The sequence below is a fragment of the Scleropages formosus genome, chromosome 13 (assembly GCF_900964775.1).
Source record: "Scleropages formosus chromosome 13, fSclFor1.1, whole genome shotgun sequence".
Classification (NCBI taxonomy): Eukaryota; Metazoa; Chordata; class Actinopteri; order Osteoglossiformes; family Osteoglossidae; genus Scleropages; species Scleropages formosus.
The window spans coordinates 18055874-18076414 of record NC_041818.1 but is presented as its reverse complement, the minus strand read 5'-3'; the positions used below and the strand labels follow the sequence as shown (position 1 = coordinate 18076414).

The following is a 20541-nucleotide window of genomic DNA, read 5'->3' as shown; positions in this document are numbered from 1 at the left end:
AGTCAACATTGTTTTTCAGATTGATCAACAGACTAAGAAATGAGATTAATAAGAAGGACCAAAAGCAAGGATATTTCCAAATACATAATTTTAAAAAGAGAAAATTTCACAGAATAAGAAGCAGTAACCCATCAGTCTTTAGAATATTTAATTGATAATTCTTAAACTGAAACCAAAAAAAAAAAAAAAAAAAAAGTGAAAAACAACAAAATGTTAATTTCAGTTATTAACTTTGTCTTCCACAGATCATCATCACACAAGTATCAGGCACAAGGTATAACTGCATTTTAATTAAATATGTTATAGGTGCAAATTATATATAGAAATATGGTGTTCTAGTGTTTAGTTTTTTTATTGATTTTTCTGTTATTTTTGGACCATTTTGTTTCACTTCAGGTATATTACTGTTTAGACGTTAGCAGAATATCCAGTAAAGTTCCCTATAAAAGCCCGCTATTGATGCAATGAAGCAAAAGTTATGAAAATATCTTTGTGGATTCTTACCATCATGCGTAATTTGGAGTACTACATCCAATATGTATAATACCATTGTATCTTATGCCCACCTATAGATTTTTTCCCTAATTCCACAGCAAATTTTTATTGTCTATGAATATTTGCAGATTTGAGAACCCCTTAAAAAGATAATAATAATAATAATAATAATATTATTAATTATTATCCACTAACATACATTGTATGTCACTGATGTCACAATATTGTACTATATCATATACACGCATTACTAATAATAATAATAATCCATCATCCTATGGCCACATATTATGTTCCGTTTCATTTTCATAGGCCAAAGACAGCAGTGCTTCAGTTCTCAAGAATCTGTAAGTCTGACTTCTAGCAAGTTTTCCTCTCTTTTTGTGTCTGTGGTGTCTTAAGTCCATTCATTGAAATCAACAAAGCTACTTGCATAACACAGCACTGCATATACGGTTTGGGCCACTCAAGAACAGACATATAAAAAAAGGATAGCCATGAGATGTACATTGCTTTGGACGAAAGCATCTGCTAAATGAATAAATGTAAACAAAAGCTGAGTTTTTTCCATTTGATTGAGTTTATGTTGGATTATAATGCATGAAATCTCCCAAGTACATTTCTACCACATATCTGAACATGTGAGACATTTTCATGGCTTCATTGTCAATCTTTTATGTTCAGCTGTATTACTGGATGTGCTCTCTTTTAAATCCTTTCCTTGGCTTGTCAGGCTGACAGTGATCATGACTATGAGAGTCCAGGGTCAGGCAATGAAGGCCCTGTAGAGGACGATTATGTGTGCCCTGTAGGAGAGGGACCCAGCGAGAGCGTGAACAGTGACAATGAATATGAAGTACCGCCATCCATCGAAATGCTTTCTCCATTCCATCTTAAAAGCCTCAAGAAAACCGTGACTACATAGGTATTGTGGATGCCCTTTCAAATTGAAAGGGGGGTGTGGTGGCACAGTGGGTTGAACCACAGTCCTGCTCTCCGGTGGGTCTGGGGTTCGAGTCCCGCTTGGGGTGCCTTGCGACGGACTGGCGTCCTGTCCTGGGTGTGTCCCCTCCCCCTCCGGCCTTACGCCCTGTGTTGCCGGGTTAGGCTCCGGTTCCCTGCGACCCCGTATGGGACAAGCGGTTCAGAAAATGTGTGTGTGTGTTTCAAATTGCTTAAGTATTTTAAATAATGTGTGAAAGAAACAAGATCTAACTGCAAGGTGATGATCAACATACTGGCTGTAGATACAGAAGTAACAATGCTTCTGTTTATGAGTAGATGTTCCACAAAGACCCTCTCAAGTCCAAGCTGTCAGAACCCCAGGGCCTGGACCTTCTGTCTCTCGTTTAAGCGTCACCAATGTGAGTTTCATTTCATTACCTTCTCTCTTTTCTCCTCCATATTCCAAATTATGGTTTTATTTCTACCTTCTTTCACTAAAAATATTTTTTCCTGTATCACTTTATTTTATCACCTTTTTGCTCAGCTTGGGGTTCCTTCTCCCAGAAGAAGTCAGCCCACACCATTTAAACCTCCAGGTGGGAGTACCAAATTCAGAGCCTGTGTGAAGGATATGATGCATTGTTGCTGATTTACAAAGACATGCATAATATTTAGGTTTTTCTCTTCAGCTCATTCTGCACCCAAGGTAGACCGAAGTACCAAGCCAGAGTGGTTGAAGGACAGTCTATGTAAAGACCTCCAATACCCCAGCTACCCCTCACTGTCAGGTACCTCAATGCCTTACTGACATACCTTTCACATGCACACTGTACTCAGAGTCAAGAGTACTACATTAAAAATGTTGTACTATACATACATACATACATACAATAATAAAGATGTTCAACCCCTCGTGCCAAAATCAAGGGGGGCTGGACACAAACCAACCACGCCGCAATATTCCATCCCTCCCAAAACCCCACCAAACAATTCCCTTCACAAGAAAAATCAGCCCACATCATGGGCAAACACCATCCTCCTTGCCGGGAGCCACCGCGTGCACTTCGTTGGGGTTGTCAAGTGGGCACCTTCCTTCGTTGATGTTTCATTGAATTGAGCCCACGACACCTCCAGAAGGCTCAACGGCGAGATCTGGCATCCCAGACCCACCCCTCTCCATGCCCACAGTGCCATCCCAGCGACTCCACCCACAAAAAACCCACCCCAACCACCAACCAATACACCACATCAGCATATGGAGGTGACAACAAAACTCAAACCATTGATGTTCACCTAGGCGAGTACTCCCCACTCAAGTGTGCGTCCCCCAAACACCCTGGTGCCTTCTCATCCACAACCACTGACTGGATCTTTCTGCTACCTCTGACAAGCTTTTAATCGCTGCTCTTAACGACTGACCCCTAAAACCAAACTCCAACAGCAGCGACGTGGTTGATTTTGCAACAAACTCTCTAGTGCCGATCTCCACCGGTCTAATAACACACTGCCAGCCTCGCTCCCTCACCTCACCAGCCAACTCAGTGTACTTCAATTTCTTCCTCTCAAAGGCATCTTCCAATGAGTCTTCGAAGGTATCGTTAATTCAATGAAGTACACTAACTATCCGTGCGCCCTCGGAGTACAGCACAATATCGGGTCTCAACGCCGTGATCGCAATGCACTGCGGCATCTGCAGCTGTTTTCCCACGTCCGCCAACAACTTCCAGTCACGCACCTCCCCCCCATTTAAAACTCGTATCACCACGACCACGCGCGTGACTTGCAACACTCTCCCCCTCCCGCACAAAAGAAATTAGCTTATTTCTTCCATACCGCGGGAGTGAATTAACTTCAACCCGCTTGTTCTCCAACAAGCATGCCAAGGATCTTAACACTTCATTATGCCTCCAAGTATATCTTCCCTGAGATAAACTAACCTTACATGCAGATAGAACGTGCCTCAAGAGGCTATACCACCGCACAAGCTGCAAGTCGGCTCTATATACCTACCCAGCGATTAAGATTCTGTGGAGTAGGGAGAACATCGTAGGTGGCTCCAATGAGAAACTTAATACGACCGGCGTCCATCGCCCACAGATCACGCCAGCTGATCTTCCGCTTCTCCACATGCTCCCAAGCCAAACATCGCCCTTGCACACCATGTGACGTCGCAATTACCCGCCTTGTCTCCTCTTCCTGTTCGCGGATAAAACCAATCACCATCTTTCTCCTCTCCGGCAACTTAGCTTTACTCCACAACTTTATTCGATCGCCAGCACCCAGCCCCGCCCTACCTACCTGCACCTGACCGACCACATCTCTGTGCTCAAGCGCTGTCTGCGCTTGCGCAATAGCTTCCTGTGGATCCCACTTACGTCCTTTTTTTAAACTTACAGGAACCGATCTCACCACTGGGTCTCTTGAGCTTGACAATGTTAATTCCAAACCAACCTTGGCACACTTGAATTCTTCCACAAGGCTAGTCAGTGGTAATTCCAAGACCCCCTTTCTGTACAAAGCCACACTGCTCAAACAATGAGGAACCTCCACCATCTCCTAATAGCTTTGCTCATAATCCTTTCCAGTCTTTCAACCTCTGACATACAGACCTCGTATATAGTTAGCGGCCATCTAATACGAGGCAATAAACCAAACTGAAGGCACCAAACCTTCAGCTTCCCTGGCAAAAAAGATTTATCAATCCTATTAATACCAGTACAACATCCTCCCTTAATCTTTTGACCTGCTCCCTGTCGCTAAATGAGGAATCATACCAGCGACCCAAGCTCTTAATTGGCCTTTCAGCCACTGACGGAATCTTTTCCCCATCAATCTGGAAATTCTCCCGTGATAACTTTCCTTTCACTATCGACAAACTCCTACACTTACTAGGTTTAATTTTCAATCCGGCCAGCTTTAGATTTCCATTCAACTTCGTTAATAAGCGACAAGTACATGGGACAGTAGTAGTAAGCAGAGTCATATCATCCATATACGCTCTGATTGGCGGAAGGTGAGAACCATCCTTCAGCCTCATACCCCCAACCACCCATCTCGACGCCCTTATTAACACCTCCATAGCCATGGTAAAAGCCAGAGGCGAGATTGTGCATCCAGCCATTATACCAATCCCCAGCCGCTGCCAAGATGTGGTGTATTGCTTGGTACAAAAATAAAATTGAATGTCTTCAAAATACACCTTAACCAGTCTCGTAATACACTCTGGAACTTTAAAAAAATCAAATGCTCTCCACAACAAAACATGCGGCACTGAACCAAAGGCATTTGCCAAGTCCAAAAAAATCACATGGAGGTCTTTACCTTCCATCTTGGTCTCCTTCATCTGATCCCAAATCATACTACAATGTTCTAAACAGCCTGAAAAACCCGCAATTCCTGCCTTCTGCACAGAGGTGTCAATTAAATTGTTGACCAACAAATATGCAGACAACCTCTGCGCCACAACACTAAAAAATATTTTCCCTTCAACGTTAAGAAGGCATATTGGCCTGAATTGCCCTATATCTACCGCATCTTTCTCTTTGGGTATAAACACTCCTCCTGCTCGCCGCCATTCCTTTGGAATAATACCTTTTTTCCATACGACCACCATCTGCTTCCACAAAAACTTTAAGATGTCTGGGGCACCTTTATACACCCAGTAAGGAACCCCATTGGGTCCTGGAGCAGATGCTGCCCTTGCACGCCGTACCACCTCTTGTACTTCTTTCAACCTTGGAGGACACACATCCATTTGTGCCACAATCTCCCCTAATGGAGGAATATCTGCAGGTACTTCAAAAACCCTCTCACTTTCACCATCGGTGTACATTTCCTGCAGATAGCTCTCCAACTCCCTCCTTTCAACATCTAAACAACCAGACTTCTCTTGCTCAAGCAAGGACTTCACAAATTTAAATGGGTCCTTAAAAATGCCACCCTAGCCTGCTCCTTCTTCTTTCTCCTCAATCTAAGCTTTTCCGCTCTCCTCAACACTACCAATCTACGTTTCAGTTCTTCCTGCAAGATATTAATACCACTTCTACCTTCCTCATCTGCTCGTTTCCAAAGCTTTTTTAGGTGTCTTCTTTCCTGAATCAACCTCTCAATTTCCATCTGCCTTCTTGACTTTAACCTGCTCTGCTCACCCTTACGCTTCTTCTCAAACACCCCAAATCTCTTCTCCCCATAATCATATATAATCTCACCCAATTGGTTTATCTTAGACTCAGCCGTACCCTTCAACCCATTTAAAATCCCTCTCAAGTCATCGTTAACAGAGGTCCACTCCTTACAGTCAGTGGCGCCTGGCCATCTCACCTTAAGTTTTTGTTCTCTACACCTTTCCTTCCCTGCCCGTCTTGATATCATCTGCCCCGCATACTCCCCATGATCGATGCTGCCTTGTGCATCCATGTTTGGTCTTGTCTCCTCTAAGACAGAGGTATTGATGTCCTGTGGTCTTTGGTGTGCAACCTGCCCCTGGACTTCACCCGACTTATTTGAACCGCTCCGTAGGTCGTAGCGATCAATGCGGGGCCCCTGCCCTCGTCCCCCCAAACACCTCTTCTTGCCTTGATGAATTCTTAGGCTTCTTACTGAAGTACATATTTTACCATGACCTGTCTTCCCTGCACACCGTGACAATAAACTTAATTTTCCATATTACTTCTTTTAATGAACTGTAACATTTTACAACTTTTCATTATCAACTTAAGACTTGGTATCGTATCCATGATTTACAACAGGAGCAGAAAGGACATTTACTCATCTGTGACAAAAATAATAGCAGCATGCGAGAATCTTTAGGTTAAAGTGTCTGATAAAACACACACACACACATTTTGCAAGTATTAAATATTTTCTATTGTAGGGTGCTACGTACAAAAACGTGTTGTTGATCAACATGTAAACCCATCAGCTCTATTTATAGGTATTTGTGTAAAGTATGCTCGCAAAAAGGGTGTCATTGGACTAACTGACCTGCTTTGTGAATTGCGTGTCTGCATCTGTATCTCTGTCTGTTGGCACTGCGCTGTGAAATCCATCGTTTACTCTAAATTGCATGTCTCTTTGGAGAGAAGAAAAGAATAAATGTAAATGTGAATGGAAATGTAGGCCTGACCACTCACTGCACTTGTGTGGTGTCACTTCACAGAAACAAAACCTGGTGGCACTGTTAAAGTAAGTATGGTTACAATTTGTATACGTTTATTTATTCATTTAAAATCTCTCTATGAAAATTCCATCTTTTTAGCACGAAATTTCAACAGAACTTGTACACTTGGAAATACTGCAACGCACATACGCGCATTGCAGCGCGACAAAATAACCTGCATCAGCCTTTTATCGATCAACTTTATTTATTAAGTTCAAATTTTTTTCACAGGAGGGCGCTGTAAAGCTACATATCAAAAATTCAAAGTACATTTTGTGGCACTACAGTCTGGACAATAGAAAACAATTTTACTGCATTTGTTATTTGTAATTGAATAAATCCAAGAAAACACAATAATGAACATTCTGTGGGTGCTAATAGTTTTGTAATCTTTATTATTTTGTAAAAGTGTCTATCTTGCAAAAATGGACTACATGATGTATAATTTCTTCCCTCCATATCTGTACAGGACCTCGATCCCTCATGGTACCTTGGTCAAGTGACCCGAGGGTATGCAGAGAGCTATCTGAGAAGGGTCAGAAAGGTGAGCTGCTTCATCTGCTCCTAAACTGGCCTATTGTAAGACCCCACACCTGTTTCACCTGGCATTAAAGGTAACCATTATATGCCATGTTTCTCTAGAAATCATAAACCCAAGCAATGTGAACGAAATCTAAAATGAACTCTATACTAACCAACAACAATGAAACGACAACATGGTAACAGAGTAAATAGCATTGCATGTCACCTTGGACACAGGTGTCTGCCAAGTGTTACATATTAGTCATTATCCTCCTAAATTAAAAATGAATAAATGTAAATGTATGCATATAGTATATGTAAAAGAAATGCAGTTCACACAGTGAAGCTCAACACAGCCACTCAATCTGAAATATATTTGAAAAATATGTTTCGTTTGATAAAAAATATATTTAATGGCAGAAACTGCATATAGTGCTGGATATTGGTTTTCATCTGTTCCTAAACCTTCGAGCATTTCAGGATGGTGCCTTCCTGGTACGGGACAGTTCAACGTCTTCACCCACCCAGCCCTACACCCTTATGGTGCTGTACCAAGATAAGGTGTACAATATCCAGATCCGTTATAATAGTGACCAAAGAACCTTCTCTTTGGGCACAGGCCTCAACACCATCGAGGTAGTGTATCTGTTTCTATTACTACACTTTCCACAGTCCATCCTGCTTTATTATTATTATTATTATTATTACATGAATGCATTAATATTATTTAGTTTGAAAATTACATGAAATAAATGCCTTCACTGATTTATTTATTCTGCAGAACTTCAGAAATGTGGGGACCATCATCCAGCACCATATGCAAATCCCACTAAATTTGATTGATGCAAATTACCATGAACCCCGGAGGCACTGTCCACTGTTGTACCCTGCAGTGTTGCAGTAGTAACCCTTTCAAGTCCCTGCTGGTTTAGGTCAAAGCTTCAGCTCATCAGTATCTTCAGCAATTTGTGACATTTCCTTGCTGTGTGGCCAGGTTTATGAATATTGTGCAAAGCCGTGATTATTTTTTGAGGAAGTTCGCTATTAACTGTTGAGGTATCACATAGCCTTTTTGAGTACAAGGAAAGGCCCTGGCGAGTAATTAAGTATATAGTGGTGGAATGTCATTTACCTAACAGCAAAATTCCTATGATGTCTTCCAATAACTCTGTTACCAACTTACATATTACTGTTTAAACTTTTTTCACACTGATGTGGTTTCCTGAGTTGGTGATTAAAACTTCATGCTCTAACGATCAAAAATGATAATTTGTACAGTGGCAAGTCTGATAAAATTGTCAGTCTGTGTCATACATGGGCATAACCTTTATATTAACGCTTATTTGCCCACATGCTTACTAAGAGATGGTTTACAGTAGATGCTGGAGGCGACAGGTGCAGACAGCTATAACAGCAGCCTTTGTCAGTGGCAGCTTCAGACACATCTTTGAGGATTAACCTTGGTTGTATACAGTCTAGGCGTTTTTATTGGCACAGATATGGGAGCAGAAAGCCTGTACCATTTAGTAACTTTACCTCTCAGCACTTCTTGATTTATGGTGATGGTTCTGGCGGCAATCTTTAACTGATAGAATGTCGGTTATATAATAGATGAAAGATGTCTGGGCCAAATAGTGTTCAACAACTGCTCCCGCTCTGTTTTCTAAATCTTCACTTACGTCCTTTACTGTCTGCTGCCTTTTGTCTTGGGTTCCACGTCTTTCCTGGCCTTGATTGTGCACTCTTCCCTCCCATGAAGAGATGCCATTTTGTGAAGGTGAGCAAAAATATGGTGAAAATGTATTAGAGAGATTAGGTCTTCACTGGGAAACACAGACACACACTTTAAATTTTATTGTGCATTATCGATTAGTATGTTGTTTGTTTATTTTGTATATTGTATTTACTTATTTACCATAATCAAGGGTACTACATAAGGAAGGGACTTCAAATATAAAGGCAATGGCACCACCCAGCTACTGGACGTTGATGTGTTCTTTACAACATATATGCTGCAAATGGCTGATGAGCAATAATTGGTGAAACGGTGGTCAGAGCATGGTAATCACATACAAACTCAAGAAAAAACTGGCAATTAACACCCCTTTAATTTTTAACTGTTTATTTGCCTTGTTTGTCATTTTCAACAAGGTCACATTTCAAAATACTGCTTAAGGATGACAATATTATAAAATAACATTCAATATTATAAAACAACATTCATCATTCAACATTCAAAAACATAATGTGAATTTAGTATCATTACAAGGACTTCCAAAGCTTACTTAATATTATGATGGAAAAAAATCCCCGTAAACAGTTGTGAGAATGGTATCAGTTATGTCTGTGTCAGCATGTCAGGTATTAATTTCATTACAGTGCTCAATAACTGCTCCTCTTGGCAAGGAGTGACTTTTCTCAGAACTAAGAGCCTAATATTTAAATTGCCAGTCACTGTGAACAGTGCTGTTAAACCAAAGCAGCTGATATGGCAAACCACATCAAACTTGATCAGAAAAGGGAAGTGAATTGCATGACTTGTTTAAAATAAATCTATATCTGAGAAGTTTCAACAGATGTTTTGCAACACTGTCCTGTATATACATAAAATACAAAACAAGAAAACATGAAGCCAAAATATAAACATTTAAGTCCTTTCCCAAAGGGCTAAACGAAAAGCAAAAAACATAATTATAAGGCATATATAAAACTATTCCAGGATTTGTGGTTATTCCCGTTGTGTCCCTTTTCGGTTTCTAACTGTCAAATACAGCAGCATATTAGAAGAACAAATACATCCTCCAAAAAGCATTTATACCACTTCTGAAGTTATTAATTGTATTGGTTTGATGACTCTGAGCAAAGTGTTATGAACCTAAGCACTATAACAGTATTATACTGAGATTTCTAGTCATGTTCTACTTGTCTAATTTTTCTCACAATGTTTCAGAGAGACTAATATATTAATAAATGTAAAGATAAATGTAAATGACAGAGCAGGGAATAACGTAAGTTTTACTGAAAAACAGAAAAAATAATTAACCAACACAACTTTCCCACACAGTTAACTTTCAAATAACAAGGAATTCATTCATACAATTCATACATTTTCCAATCAGAAAAAAGGCTAGTGTAGATGTTAATGTTAAATTTTGCCATTTAACATTGTGCCACTTTGATTTGCCAATATACCAGAACTGCCCAAGGAATTTTTTTCTGTACAACTGTTTTGGTGCTCCAGTGGCTTGCTCTGCAGAACAGCTTTGCACCTGAAGAATTCTTCCTCTAACTTTTGGAGAGATTCTCCCACCTGAGGGCAGGTGCGCAACACCACCATGTCATACGCCATCCAGGTTAGCTGCACTAAGAACGCGCAAAGAGGGAAAAACTGTCTCAGAACCCTTTTACGGTAACCTTGTCAATCTCCCGTAGTGGAAACAAATAAAAAATCTTTAATATTAGCTTTTATTTAGCCAATGCTTTAGTCCCAGTTGACTTCAATGTTAATGATTAACCAATCTGTACAGCAGGGTATTCTTGCTGTATCAGTTTAGAACAAGCAGATCCAAGGTGACAGCTGTAACCACTGCGCCACATGCTGCTCCTTCACTGCACTCAAATTTATTTTACAGTGTAAAATCAAAGGCTGATATGAAAATGAAGCAATAAGGCCACAGGCCTGCATAGCCTAGACTGTATACATTTAACCGATGCTTTTCAGCAAAGTAACTTACAGTGTTACTCTACCTACCATTATTTACCCATTTATACAGCTGGGTAATTTTACTGGAGCAATTTAGGGTAAGTACCCTGCTCAAGGGTACTGCAGCTAGAGGTGAGGCTCAAACCTGTGACCTTTGAGCAAAGGCAGCAGCTTTAACCATTGAGCTACCAGCTGTCCCCATACTATGTTATGCCTCCAGCTGGAAGATCGGCACTAACAAGTACATAGAAAATAGCGGACTAGACCAGCAGTCCACTAGTGAATTATTTAACTATTAACTACCTGACATATTTTCCACACTATCTATTATTTTCTCTAAATCCTTTCCCAGCTGGTCCATCTCCTGCTCCTCCTCCAGCTCTCTGCCACTTGGTACAGAGTTATCCATCTTCCTTCCACACACCAAAACACGCAATGCTGCACACAAAGATAAGGTTTTATTAGAAATTCAAAAAAGTTAAATTTGTTATGCAGCATACCCGTACCGTGTTTCACTTCTAATAGTTTCGGAGCGTAACCTCTGCTTCAGATCATCACTGATTGTGACTGAATCATCATGATTCAGGTGTGGTAAAAAAGAAAAACAGCAAGCCGGGTTGAAAATATTTGGGATATAACTTCAATGGATGTATTGCTGTTTTAATTTACACTGAGCAGAAGATGAAAAGAGATGTGCGGTTAATACTTGTATTATTGTCACTTACTTTGTGGTTTCACTGCAGCGTCCCTAACCGTATTCGCCCTTCGGACCGTTCGTTGTCTTCAACGGAAACCCCGCGCGCCGCCGGGAGGGGCCGAGTCCCGCGAAAAGTGGCGAGGGCCAGTAATCGTTCGTTTTAAATATGCAAATGACTCGCGCGACGCCTTCAAACTTTTTCTCGGGTCGCAGGACGACGCGCTTGGCTTAGCGGCGCGCGACCAGGTCTCTTCGTGACACAGTTACGAAACCTGCTCGCCAGTGGAGAACGTAATAAAAGAAATAAAATTTCATGCAGGATGATGAATAATTCCAAACGAATAATGGTTTTAAATATTGCTTTCGATAAGAAACCTTAGAAGTGGCAATGTGTGTTTTATAAACGCATCTGAGGGGGTCTGTAACGACCCAAGAATTTTCATCTGAACTTAACGTTATCCGAAATTTGGTCCTAAACAAATATTTACTAAACAATAGTCTTACCTCTCTACATGTACCCTTAAAAATAACGGGCAATATATAAATTATTTTGACATGTTTTGGTATATATTTTTGCCAGCTATATGTCTTAGTCTAGTGCAGCCCTGGACACAGTTAATTTAAAAAGAAACGAAAATAAATGAAAGATCTAATGGTAAAAAAATGCTCGTGTCTGTGCCAAAAAAATTGTTTACCCTCAGCTATACGTACGTCAGAGAAAAAAAAAAAAAACATAATCCAGCACAATTGAGTAATTATTTTGTAATTTAAATTGACCTCACTTTACATCCAAACAGCTACTTTATTTTCAAAGTGAAGGATTACAGGAAAAGCGGTGTACAGAAATATAGTAAGATAAAATGCTTAACCAATACCCCATACTGCTAGATACTGAGAGCAGTGTTTAATTATTTAAACAATCATTTGACTTTACAGGGAATTACAACCTAAAAACAAGGAAATTACCTAAAATATTTCACAAAAAAAGGTACTACAATTCAGTTATCTGGAACTGATAAGTTTTCTATGTAAAATATTTATAGTAAATTAGCTTTTTTAATGCCAATATAACAATATATCATACACATACCAGTACATCACATATATTCATACATGTTTTACAGAATGTTTGATATGAAAACTGAATAAATAATTGCAGAACACAGTAAAAGATTGGACTGAGAGCTACACATACATTTTGAAACACACACACATACATTTGCGGAACCGCTTGTCCCATATGGGGTCGCGGGGAACCGGAGCCTACCCGGCAACACGGCGTAAGGCCGGAGAGGGAGGGGACACACCCAGGACGGGATGCCAGTCCATCGCAAGGCACCCCAAGCGGGACTCGAACCCCAGACCCACCGGAGAGGAGGACCCGGTCCAACCCACGCGCCACCGCACCCCCTTCGTTTTGATACAATTCCGCATTAAAAGGTAACAGATGCAAAGAATACAATTAATAATATAAAACATTTTACAGAAAAGACCATGTTCCAGATAATCACATTCACAGATTTCACATTTTGAGTTTCACTATTCAATATTTATGTAATCTCTGTACATTTTCTCTAAAAGAACAGGTTACTCAGTGGTTAAAGTTACTTAATGAGGGTAAATCAATAGAGTGATTTACCCCCACAGATCTATATAATAGTTGTGTAAAGGTTAATGAACTAATGAACAACTGCATTTCCTGACTTGTAATATTTATTCATTCTTTAATTTAAAAAAAAAAACATATCGCAAAAAGCTTACATCATTTCATATGAATCTGAAATTTCAATTTAATTGCCTTATGATAGAGATACCAACAAAAAAAAAAACGTTTACATAAAGTTTTGGTTGTAATAGTGGAAGATATAGAAACACTAGTGGAAAATTTTCTTGTGGAAATCCTTTAGGACACTCCAAGAACAATGTAGCAAACACTGACACTGTGACACATGTAGGACCCAACCAATCAGGAGAGACAGGGGTGTCGCCGTGGCTGTATAAATGGACCAGGTGAAACAGGTGGTAACTGTGTCAGACCTTATTATTCTACCTGCTTGGACAGAGTGCAGTTCAAGAAAATCTTTTTCCACTGTGGTACGGGGAGGCATCAAAACAGACCGATACCCTTCCAGCAACGAAGGCACACAAAGGAAAATAAGTGTAAGGAGCTGAGGACACCAGTGAAAAAAGAGGAGACAGTTTGGAGAGGACATGACGTCGTTTGAGTCACAAGGTCAGTCACCTCCTCGATGTGGTCCCCAGTTCCCTAGTTTGGGACAGGAGCCTCCTGAGCTCAGCATGTACAGCGACAGTTACTATCCTCCACCATCGCTGCCCAGCCCTCAGAGGACTGCCCCCACATCCTACGAGTTGGGGGACTACACCACCACATCTCCCAACCCCTACCTGTGGTTCAACGGCTCTGGGATCAACAGTTCTCCTTACCTGAGTGGTGGTCCTGGAGCAGCAGCTCCTCCATTCGTCTCCCAGCACTATGGTATGCAGAGGCCTTTCCTGGGTGCTGGAGGGGCAGGTGGAGTTGGAGGGGACCTCAACTGGTTCTCTCTGCCTTCCCAGGAAGACCTGATGAAACTGGTCCGGCCTCCATATTCATACTCTGCCCTCATCGCTATGGCCATACATGGAGCCCCTGATCGGCGCCTCACACTGAGTCAGATCTACCAGTACGTGGCGGACAACTTCCCATTTTACAACAAGAGCAAGGCAGGATGGCAGAACTCCATTCGTCACAACCTCTCCCTGAACGACTGCTTTAAAAAGGTTCCAAGGGATGAGGATGACCCTGGTAAGAGCATTTTCAGTCTTTGTTTGGACTAAAATGACATGCCTCAATGTCAATGACATGACTCATAGATCTGCTACTGGGAAAAAAAATAAAATAAAAATGATACATATGTATATAGAAACATGTATATCTTAAGAAAAACTTAAATGTTATTAAAGAGGATTATATTTTAAAAAAATGTCTTTTTACCCTCAGTAGAGCAAATGTTTGCACAAGAGAAATCGTTTCATCCTTAAATATCCTTATTATATCTTATTTAAGGGAAGGGTAACTACTGGACACTGGACCCAAACTGTGAGAAGATGTTTGACAATGGCAACTTCCGTCGCAAGAGAAAGAGAAAGTCTGACTCCCTTGGTGAAGGAGCCCCTGGGGGACCTCTGGCCCAAGAGTCAGGGGAGAGAAGCGCAGGAGGAAGCCCCAAAAACCCCAGCAATGTAACTGACATCACCAACACTCCAGAGCGGGGCCCTTCACCCACCTCAACAGGGCCCTCACCTTGCCTGAGCAACTTCCTGTCTGAGATGTCTGGAGTGGCGACGGGATCAATGGGCATCGGAGAAGACTCCTTGAGCCGTCCTCTGCCTTTGGGCCTGCCAGTGGAGGGTCCCCCACGGGCCTCTTCAGCCACAGGTTTTGGCCCTTACTCCCCCAACGCTACAGTACCGGAGTGGGCAGCCCCCTTGCCTCCACCACCTCCGCTCTCCTCGTCACCCTCTCACTCATCTCTCGGTTACAGTGGCTCCATTCTTAGCCAGTTTAACAACCACTTCTACCCTGGGCTCGGATCGGCCGGGGTGATCTACCCACGGGAGGGCACAGAAGTGTAAAGGAAACTCAGTGATAGACTGGCAAAGAGACACGCAGTCATCAGCCCATTGTGTTGACTGGCGTTTCTCTCTCACTGGCGCAGAGCCCCCATCTGAACAATGTGTCTCAGCAGAGAATCCCACAAAGCGGCCTGCTCAGCTCTTCCCAGCATGGTGACTTGGCAGCAAGATGACGAGAGCGGGCTCCCACAGGAACACCTGAGTCAGCGGCAATAGAACAAGGCAAACACTCCCACGGCCCCTTATCCAGACCTAGTGTCAAAGCTCACATGCATACACTAATCTCATATCAGCTTTGGTGCTGACACTATGCCATTCCATGCAAACATCCAAACTGCCTGTCCTTTGATATTATCGCCTAAAGCCTTATGTGAAACCTTGGGCAGGAGGCTGACATCTATTCTGTTTGTGACTTAAAGGATTTGGAATGAGTTTGTGAATTCAGTCAAACAAATTAAAATATTGTCTAAAAATATATGATAGTAAATGTTGATAATAATAATAATAATAATAATAATAATAATAATACAAATGTACTGGTTTCATGAATGACAGTGTGACACTGCTGTTTGTAAAAATGTATATTTTGTATTTGTTTGTCTATTTATATACTGTGGCTGTAATATATACTGCATGATTGTTGGGATGTACTGTATGTTTACCTTTTATAAAAAAGTGTCTGGGGCTATTTGAGCAGCTTTATTCTCTGGGGGTTAAGAGAAACAGATTTGTGGGGTGTGTTTCAGGTCCATAAACAAGGGCCTTATTCGGGATGAAATGGTTCAGCATTTTTAAAGTCAATAAAATTAAAAAGAGAAAAATGTTTTGTGTGGAGGTCTATAAATGAGAAACGGCATCATTTAAACAGATATTAAAGTGTTAAATATTTTATTGGTTTGGGTTAGAGTAGCGCTTTAGTGGTCTTCTGTGGTGTTAAGACATGAAATTAAAATATACAAATTGAGTTTTTGCTATTACCTAAGTCAACTAGGTTTTTTTAAAAGTATTTTTTCTATCATTTGTATCACATTTATCGTTTCAAGACACAGGTTTCCCCTTTAGCCTTAAATCTTATACACCTTAAAAATCAGCTCAAACCAGACTCCTCAGGAAAATTGTCATCCCCTCATTTATTTAGCATCTCATAAGTGAACTGTAATAAATAAAAAAAAATATGTTTTCACAGTACTTGACACCTAACACCCAAAATGACAACAAAGCCCTTCAGTCTGTTTCCTCACACTGTTTACTTCTGAGGTATATGTACTGTACTTCTCTGTCTCTATTTACATTTAAGACTAAAGTGTATGAGACAACCAGGATGGTTACAGGCTGGCCAGTTTTTTCTTGTATTTGCATCCCAGTGGGCAAAAAAAAAAATGTTTCAGGAATCTTTTGTTGCTAAGAAACAAAATGTGCCATCAACAAAACGCTGATTTATTGGTGTATCTATATGCACACAGTATTCATGCATAGGCCAGGGCTTTGTCATAAAAAGGTTACTGGTTCTGAAGTTTCAGCTGGACACCTTCAGTTAAGTATATATCCTAAACCACTCCAGAAAATATGACTTAAAGTATAAGCCTACCCTCTGGCTTTCTGAGTTAACTTGTGATATAGTTTATTATGTTGATGTTTCAGATATTTCATTGTATAAGGCATTTCCCCGAAGGATATTTGATTATGTAGCTGGATGGTTGGAAAATCATCAACTGATTAGGATCAGACTAATGCACGTACGCTCATACACAGTCATGCACACACAAGCAGACTTACAAAAGCTTCACTCTCCACTATGTAAGGAAGGAAGTTTCTATGCATCCACTGAATTGTATAGTCTGCCATTTAATTAGGAATTCAGTTAAGAAAATTCAAAAACCCGTACAATGGAAGTTTGGCAAGCGAATGGAAGAAAAAGGAACCATTTTAGGGAGGAGAAAAAAAAAACACGACAGGTTGGATGACAAAAAAACTATGAGCACTGAAGAAAAAGAACTTGTTTCTCCAGTTTCCCCTATCCTTCTCCTAGTCACCTTCAGCGAAAGCTCTAAACGTTGTTCACTAAGGTTCTGTTCTTGTTGCTCAGATTACTCCGTTCTTGGCAGTATGTCAAGTCTTCATGAAACTAATGAACCCAAGATCATGAATGTGGATAAAAAAAAGCAGACGGTGTGTAATCAGACCTGAAAACAGGGAATGTACAAGCAGGAGACAGCATTCTCATCCATGATGTAATCTGAAACTGCACAGCGCTGTGATTGATGTTTAACTGATTCCCGGACACAAGTGTGAGAATCGCCATACCCTTGCTCTCCCTACAGATCTGGACACCTTCGGCTGCTGAGTAGGCAAGGGATTGGGGCACACATGGGCAAAATGCAGGTGGGGTGGAGGGGTCATACACAGCATTCCTGTGCCCCTGGAAAGTTCAAGAGTGAGCAGGAGAAAGTGATGTTTGTTTAAGGCTGCCGTAAAACAAATCTCCTGATAATCAGCAGCGACTAACCACAGGTCTCATCAAACATCCCCCGAACATTCACTTTTATGTTCTCCTGCAGTAATGCAAAAGTCCTCTGGTCCTCAGATTCAAATGAGATCAACAGCTTTGAAAACTGGTTTCCTAAAAATGGAACTTGGGCAACGGAAAATTCAGTTATCAGGGAAGAAATCATTATGCAGACATTGATAATGGTGTTCTTTCTTAATTTTATGTCAGTTTTGTGCAACATATGAATCTAGAAATAAAACACACCAAGGGTAATTACCTACTTATTCTCAAATAATTAGAAATGTAAGAGGTAATGAATTACAAGTTGTTGAAAAATTTGCTTGGCTATAAAGCACAGTCGTGAAGCAAGCAGCTTCAGCCTTGGGGCACGTTGAATGGCTCTGAGTGATCTGCGAAACACAAGGCAATAAACGAAGGTTTCAAACGGTGTTGTTGTATTCACGCTATGCAAATTTTTGCTACAGCAGAAAATGTATTGTTCTGTTCTGGGCAGTGGGAGGAATGCCTTCTGGGGGTAAAAGGTTAAAATGGATGTCGATTTACCTGTGTAGCAGATACCTGGTTGGGCATGACTGCTGGTGAATTTTAACTGTTTGATCAGCCAGCAATTTGTAAGTAATCTGCAGCTGCTATCTTGCACAAATGTTTGTTTATAACTGGGGTAATACTGAAAGAACACATGTGGTCATTTAAATGTAAGCTGGTATGTATCCATTTTAAATTGCCATTTTTTGTTAGAAACTGACAAATGTTTTCTGTTGGGTGCCAGTTCATCAAAGCTAGTTGTTTAACTTAAACCCCTTGAAAATGTTTTTTGCATAAATTAATCTGAATTCGATTTTTATTACAGACTGCCTGATGATTAACTTCAAATACTGCTATGCAATTTGGAAACAAAAATTAAAGGTAGCAGAATTTATTCATCGGCTCCCATGAAAGATTATATGTGTTATTTTGTACCATACAGGTTGTTCATTTTCATCATTACATTGACTGCATTTTTTTGTGTTAATCTTTTTAAAATCATTCTGCTTTTATTTTCAATGTGAGAATCTCATTCAGTCTCATTCAAATGTTTGTGTGAAGTCTGATATAGTTATCTGTGCTTTAATTTTACAGGTCCAGCAAAGATGCATGCACTGGTAATTTGCACCCTGGATTGAACGAGAATTTCTTTATATTTCTCCTTTTAAAGTGTAACCGGTCTGACGTCTTTTATAAATGATGGTAGAGCATCGTACTGAAATGTTACATCAGACAATTTGACAGTACTTACTGTATCATTTTGACTTAATTAATTTTTTGTCTTCTCTTTATTTTGTTGGGGACAAACCTGGAGTGGGACAATAGCTACTTATTTTATTCGTTTTTGTCTTCTCTTTATTTTGTTGGGGACAAACCTGGAGTAAGACATTAGCTACTTAGTAAGAGGGGCTGTATAGCCAAAAAACTTAAATGTCAAAACTACAATCCGACATTGAAATTCGGCTAATCATCACCAGGTGGTCCCACACACAGCTACTGGAGCTGAACTTGCCCACCTAATCATCAGTGTTGTATCTAACTAGCAAGGAGGCTGAGGGTTGTTCTTTTTGTTTGGTAATTTATCGCTCTAGCAACATTAGCAATTTTCAGGCCCTACTGAACATGAAGGAGTCAAAGTTCACATGAGGCTCGTTGCTGGAGTTGTCATTAAGGTGAGCTGTATGCCCTCCAGTTCTCCTTTAGTCATTTTAAAGATGAAATATGAATGTCTAAGGATGTGCATAGACCAAAGATCAGGGAATATAAATACACTGTTAAGATCCCTATCTCTCCATCCATCAATCAAAAGCATCTTTTCACATTTTTCATGTAGTCCACTGGTTTCCACAATAGATTTCGTTACTGGAAGTGCAAAAGCAAGAGTGATTGAAAAGACAAAGCAGAAATCTGCTTTCTATATACTATTTGGCCTGTGTAAGTGAAAAGTGTGCTGTTTCTAATGATGCTGGAACCTTTCAGTCGCTTATGTACTGTACATACAGTATATTGACAGACTGGAGGTTTCAATCAATCATTTTGTGCATAGGAGATGTTTTGGTCTGTTCAGTCCTTCTAGGCAAAGTCTGTTGTAGCTTTACCTCAAAGTACTGTAATTACATGAATAAAAGTGAAATGATTAATTATTTTCATCAAAATAGGGTTTTTGTATTTCTCATACAGAATCAGGAAAAACTGTTGTTGGATAGTTTTCTGTTATCAGTTTTTTCAGATGTGACAAGGTCACATCAAGCAGTTTTTGTAGGGAGCACGTGAAGTTTTAGAGCTATGTTTGCAAATGTTACCAAAGTCAGTGATTTCTAGTTCTTGAGGACAAATCTGTGATTGCACTCAGCAAGGTACCCTCTCAGAAACCAGTGGAATCACAAATTGCTAGTTTCTTTCAATGACAGTAACCCTGAAAAGAATAATACTCTAATGATCATTTATACAGAGACTTTCCATCTAAGAAAGGGAAGCATAATAATACAACAATGGTGAAACAATACATTATATATACAGTTTACAAGGTAGTACCATGTTCATATGTTTCATAGTGTTAACTATGACAAGGACAGAATCTTGAGTAATAGTTAAAACTGCAGGCTGAATCTGTGCAGCCCAGATCATGGCTTAAATCCTGAGATAAGGTTACTTGACTTGTCCTTAATTTGGCATGTAATTTGCATTTTCCTGCAGGGTGAGGGTTTTAGTCAGTCAGGTTATCTTAGATGTTTGAGCTATCAGCACCTCCTATGAACATGGCATAAGTAATTTAGACTGCATGGATACAACAAAGATAAAATTATTACCCAAAAGTAATAGTATTTGGTTCACAAAATCATTACGCAGGA

General features: G+C 40.3%; 3 protein-coding genes across 4 annotated transcripts; 2 read left to right on the top strand and 1 right to left on the bottom strand.

Moving 5' to 3' along the window:
- Positions 1-1429: 1429 nt before the first annotated feature.
- On the top strand, positions 1430-8211 carry LOC108936812 (lymphocyte cytosolic protein 2-like). Its single transcript, XM_029257523.1, has 8 exons — positions 1430-1466; positions 1777-1859; positions 1985-2036; positions 2130-2228; positions 6599-6624; positions 7068-7142; positions 7601-7756; positions 7902-8211. The coding sequence occupies exons 1-8, from the start codon at positions 1430-1432 to the stop codon at positions 8022-8024; spliced, it is 651 nt and encodes a 216-aa protein (XP_029113356.1). The 3' UTR covers positions 8025-8211.
- Positions 8212-9435: 1224 nt separating this feature from the next.
- syce3 (synaptonemal complex central element protein 3) lies at positions 9436-12050 on the bottom strand. Of its 2 annotated transcripts, XM_018756396.2 has the most exons (3): positions 11549-12050; positions 11127-11261; positions 9436-10483 (listed from the first exon to the last, which is right to left on the bottom strand). In XM_018756396.2, the coding sequence occupies exons 2-3, from the start codon at positions 11230-11232 to the stop codon at positions 10266-10268; spliced, it is 324 nt and encodes a 107-aa protein (XP_018611912.2). In that variant the 5' UTR covers positions 11233-11261; positions 11549-12050; the 3' UTR covers positions 9436-10265. The 2 variants fall into 2 exon arrangements, with proteins under 2 accessions (XP_018611912.2, XP_029113453.1); XM_029257620.1 differs by lacking the exon at positions 11549-12050 and having other exon boundaries at positions 11127-11312.
- Positions 12051-13413: 1363 nt separating this feature from the next.
- Positions 13414-15593, top strand: foxi3b (forkhead box I3b). Its single transcript, XM_018756366.2, has 2 exons — positions 13414-14326; positions 14588-15593. Exons 1-2 carry the CDS (start codon positions 13732-13734, stop codon positions 15154-15156), a joined length of 1164 nt encoding a protein of 387 aa, XP_018611882.2. The 5' UTR covers positions 13414-13731; the 3' UTR covers positions 15157-15593.
- Positions 15594-20541: the final 4948 nt, after the last annotated feature.

What these genes read in the sequence shown, in the direction of transcription:
- LOC108936812 (XM_029257523.1), top strand. Translation starts at nt 1,430, where the DNA reads ATGCCCTTTCAAATTGAAAGGGGGGTGTGGTGGCACA. An exon ending in CAGCTACCCCTCACTGTCAG is followed by an intron (nt 2,229 to 6,598) that starts GTACCTCAATGC and finishes GTCACTTCACAG; the next exon opens with AAACAAAACCTGGTGGCACT. An exon ending in CAGGCCTCAACACCATCGAG is followed by an intron (nt 7,757 to 7,901) that starts GTAGTGTATCTG and finishes TTTATTCTGCAG; the next exon opens with AACTTCAGAAATGTGGGGAC.
- syce3 (XM_018756396.2), bottom strand. Translation starts at nt 11,232, where the DNA reads ATGGATAACTCTGTACCAAGTGGCAGAGAGCTGGAGGAGGAGCAGGAG. An exon ending in TAGTGTGGAAAATATGTCAG is followed by an intron (nt 10,484 to 11,126) that starts GTAGTTAATAGT and finishes GCGCGTTCTTAG; the next exon opens with TGCAGCTAACCTGGATGGCG.
- foxi3b (XM_018756366.2), top strand. Translation starts at nt 13,732, where the DNA reads ATGACGTCGTTTGAGTCACAAGGTCAGTCACCTCCTCGATGTGGTCCC. An exon ending in AAGGGATGAGGATGACCCTG is followed by an intron (nt 14,327 to 14,587) that starts GTAAGAGCATTT and finishes ATCTTATTTAAG; the next exon opens with GGAAGGGTAACTACTGGACA.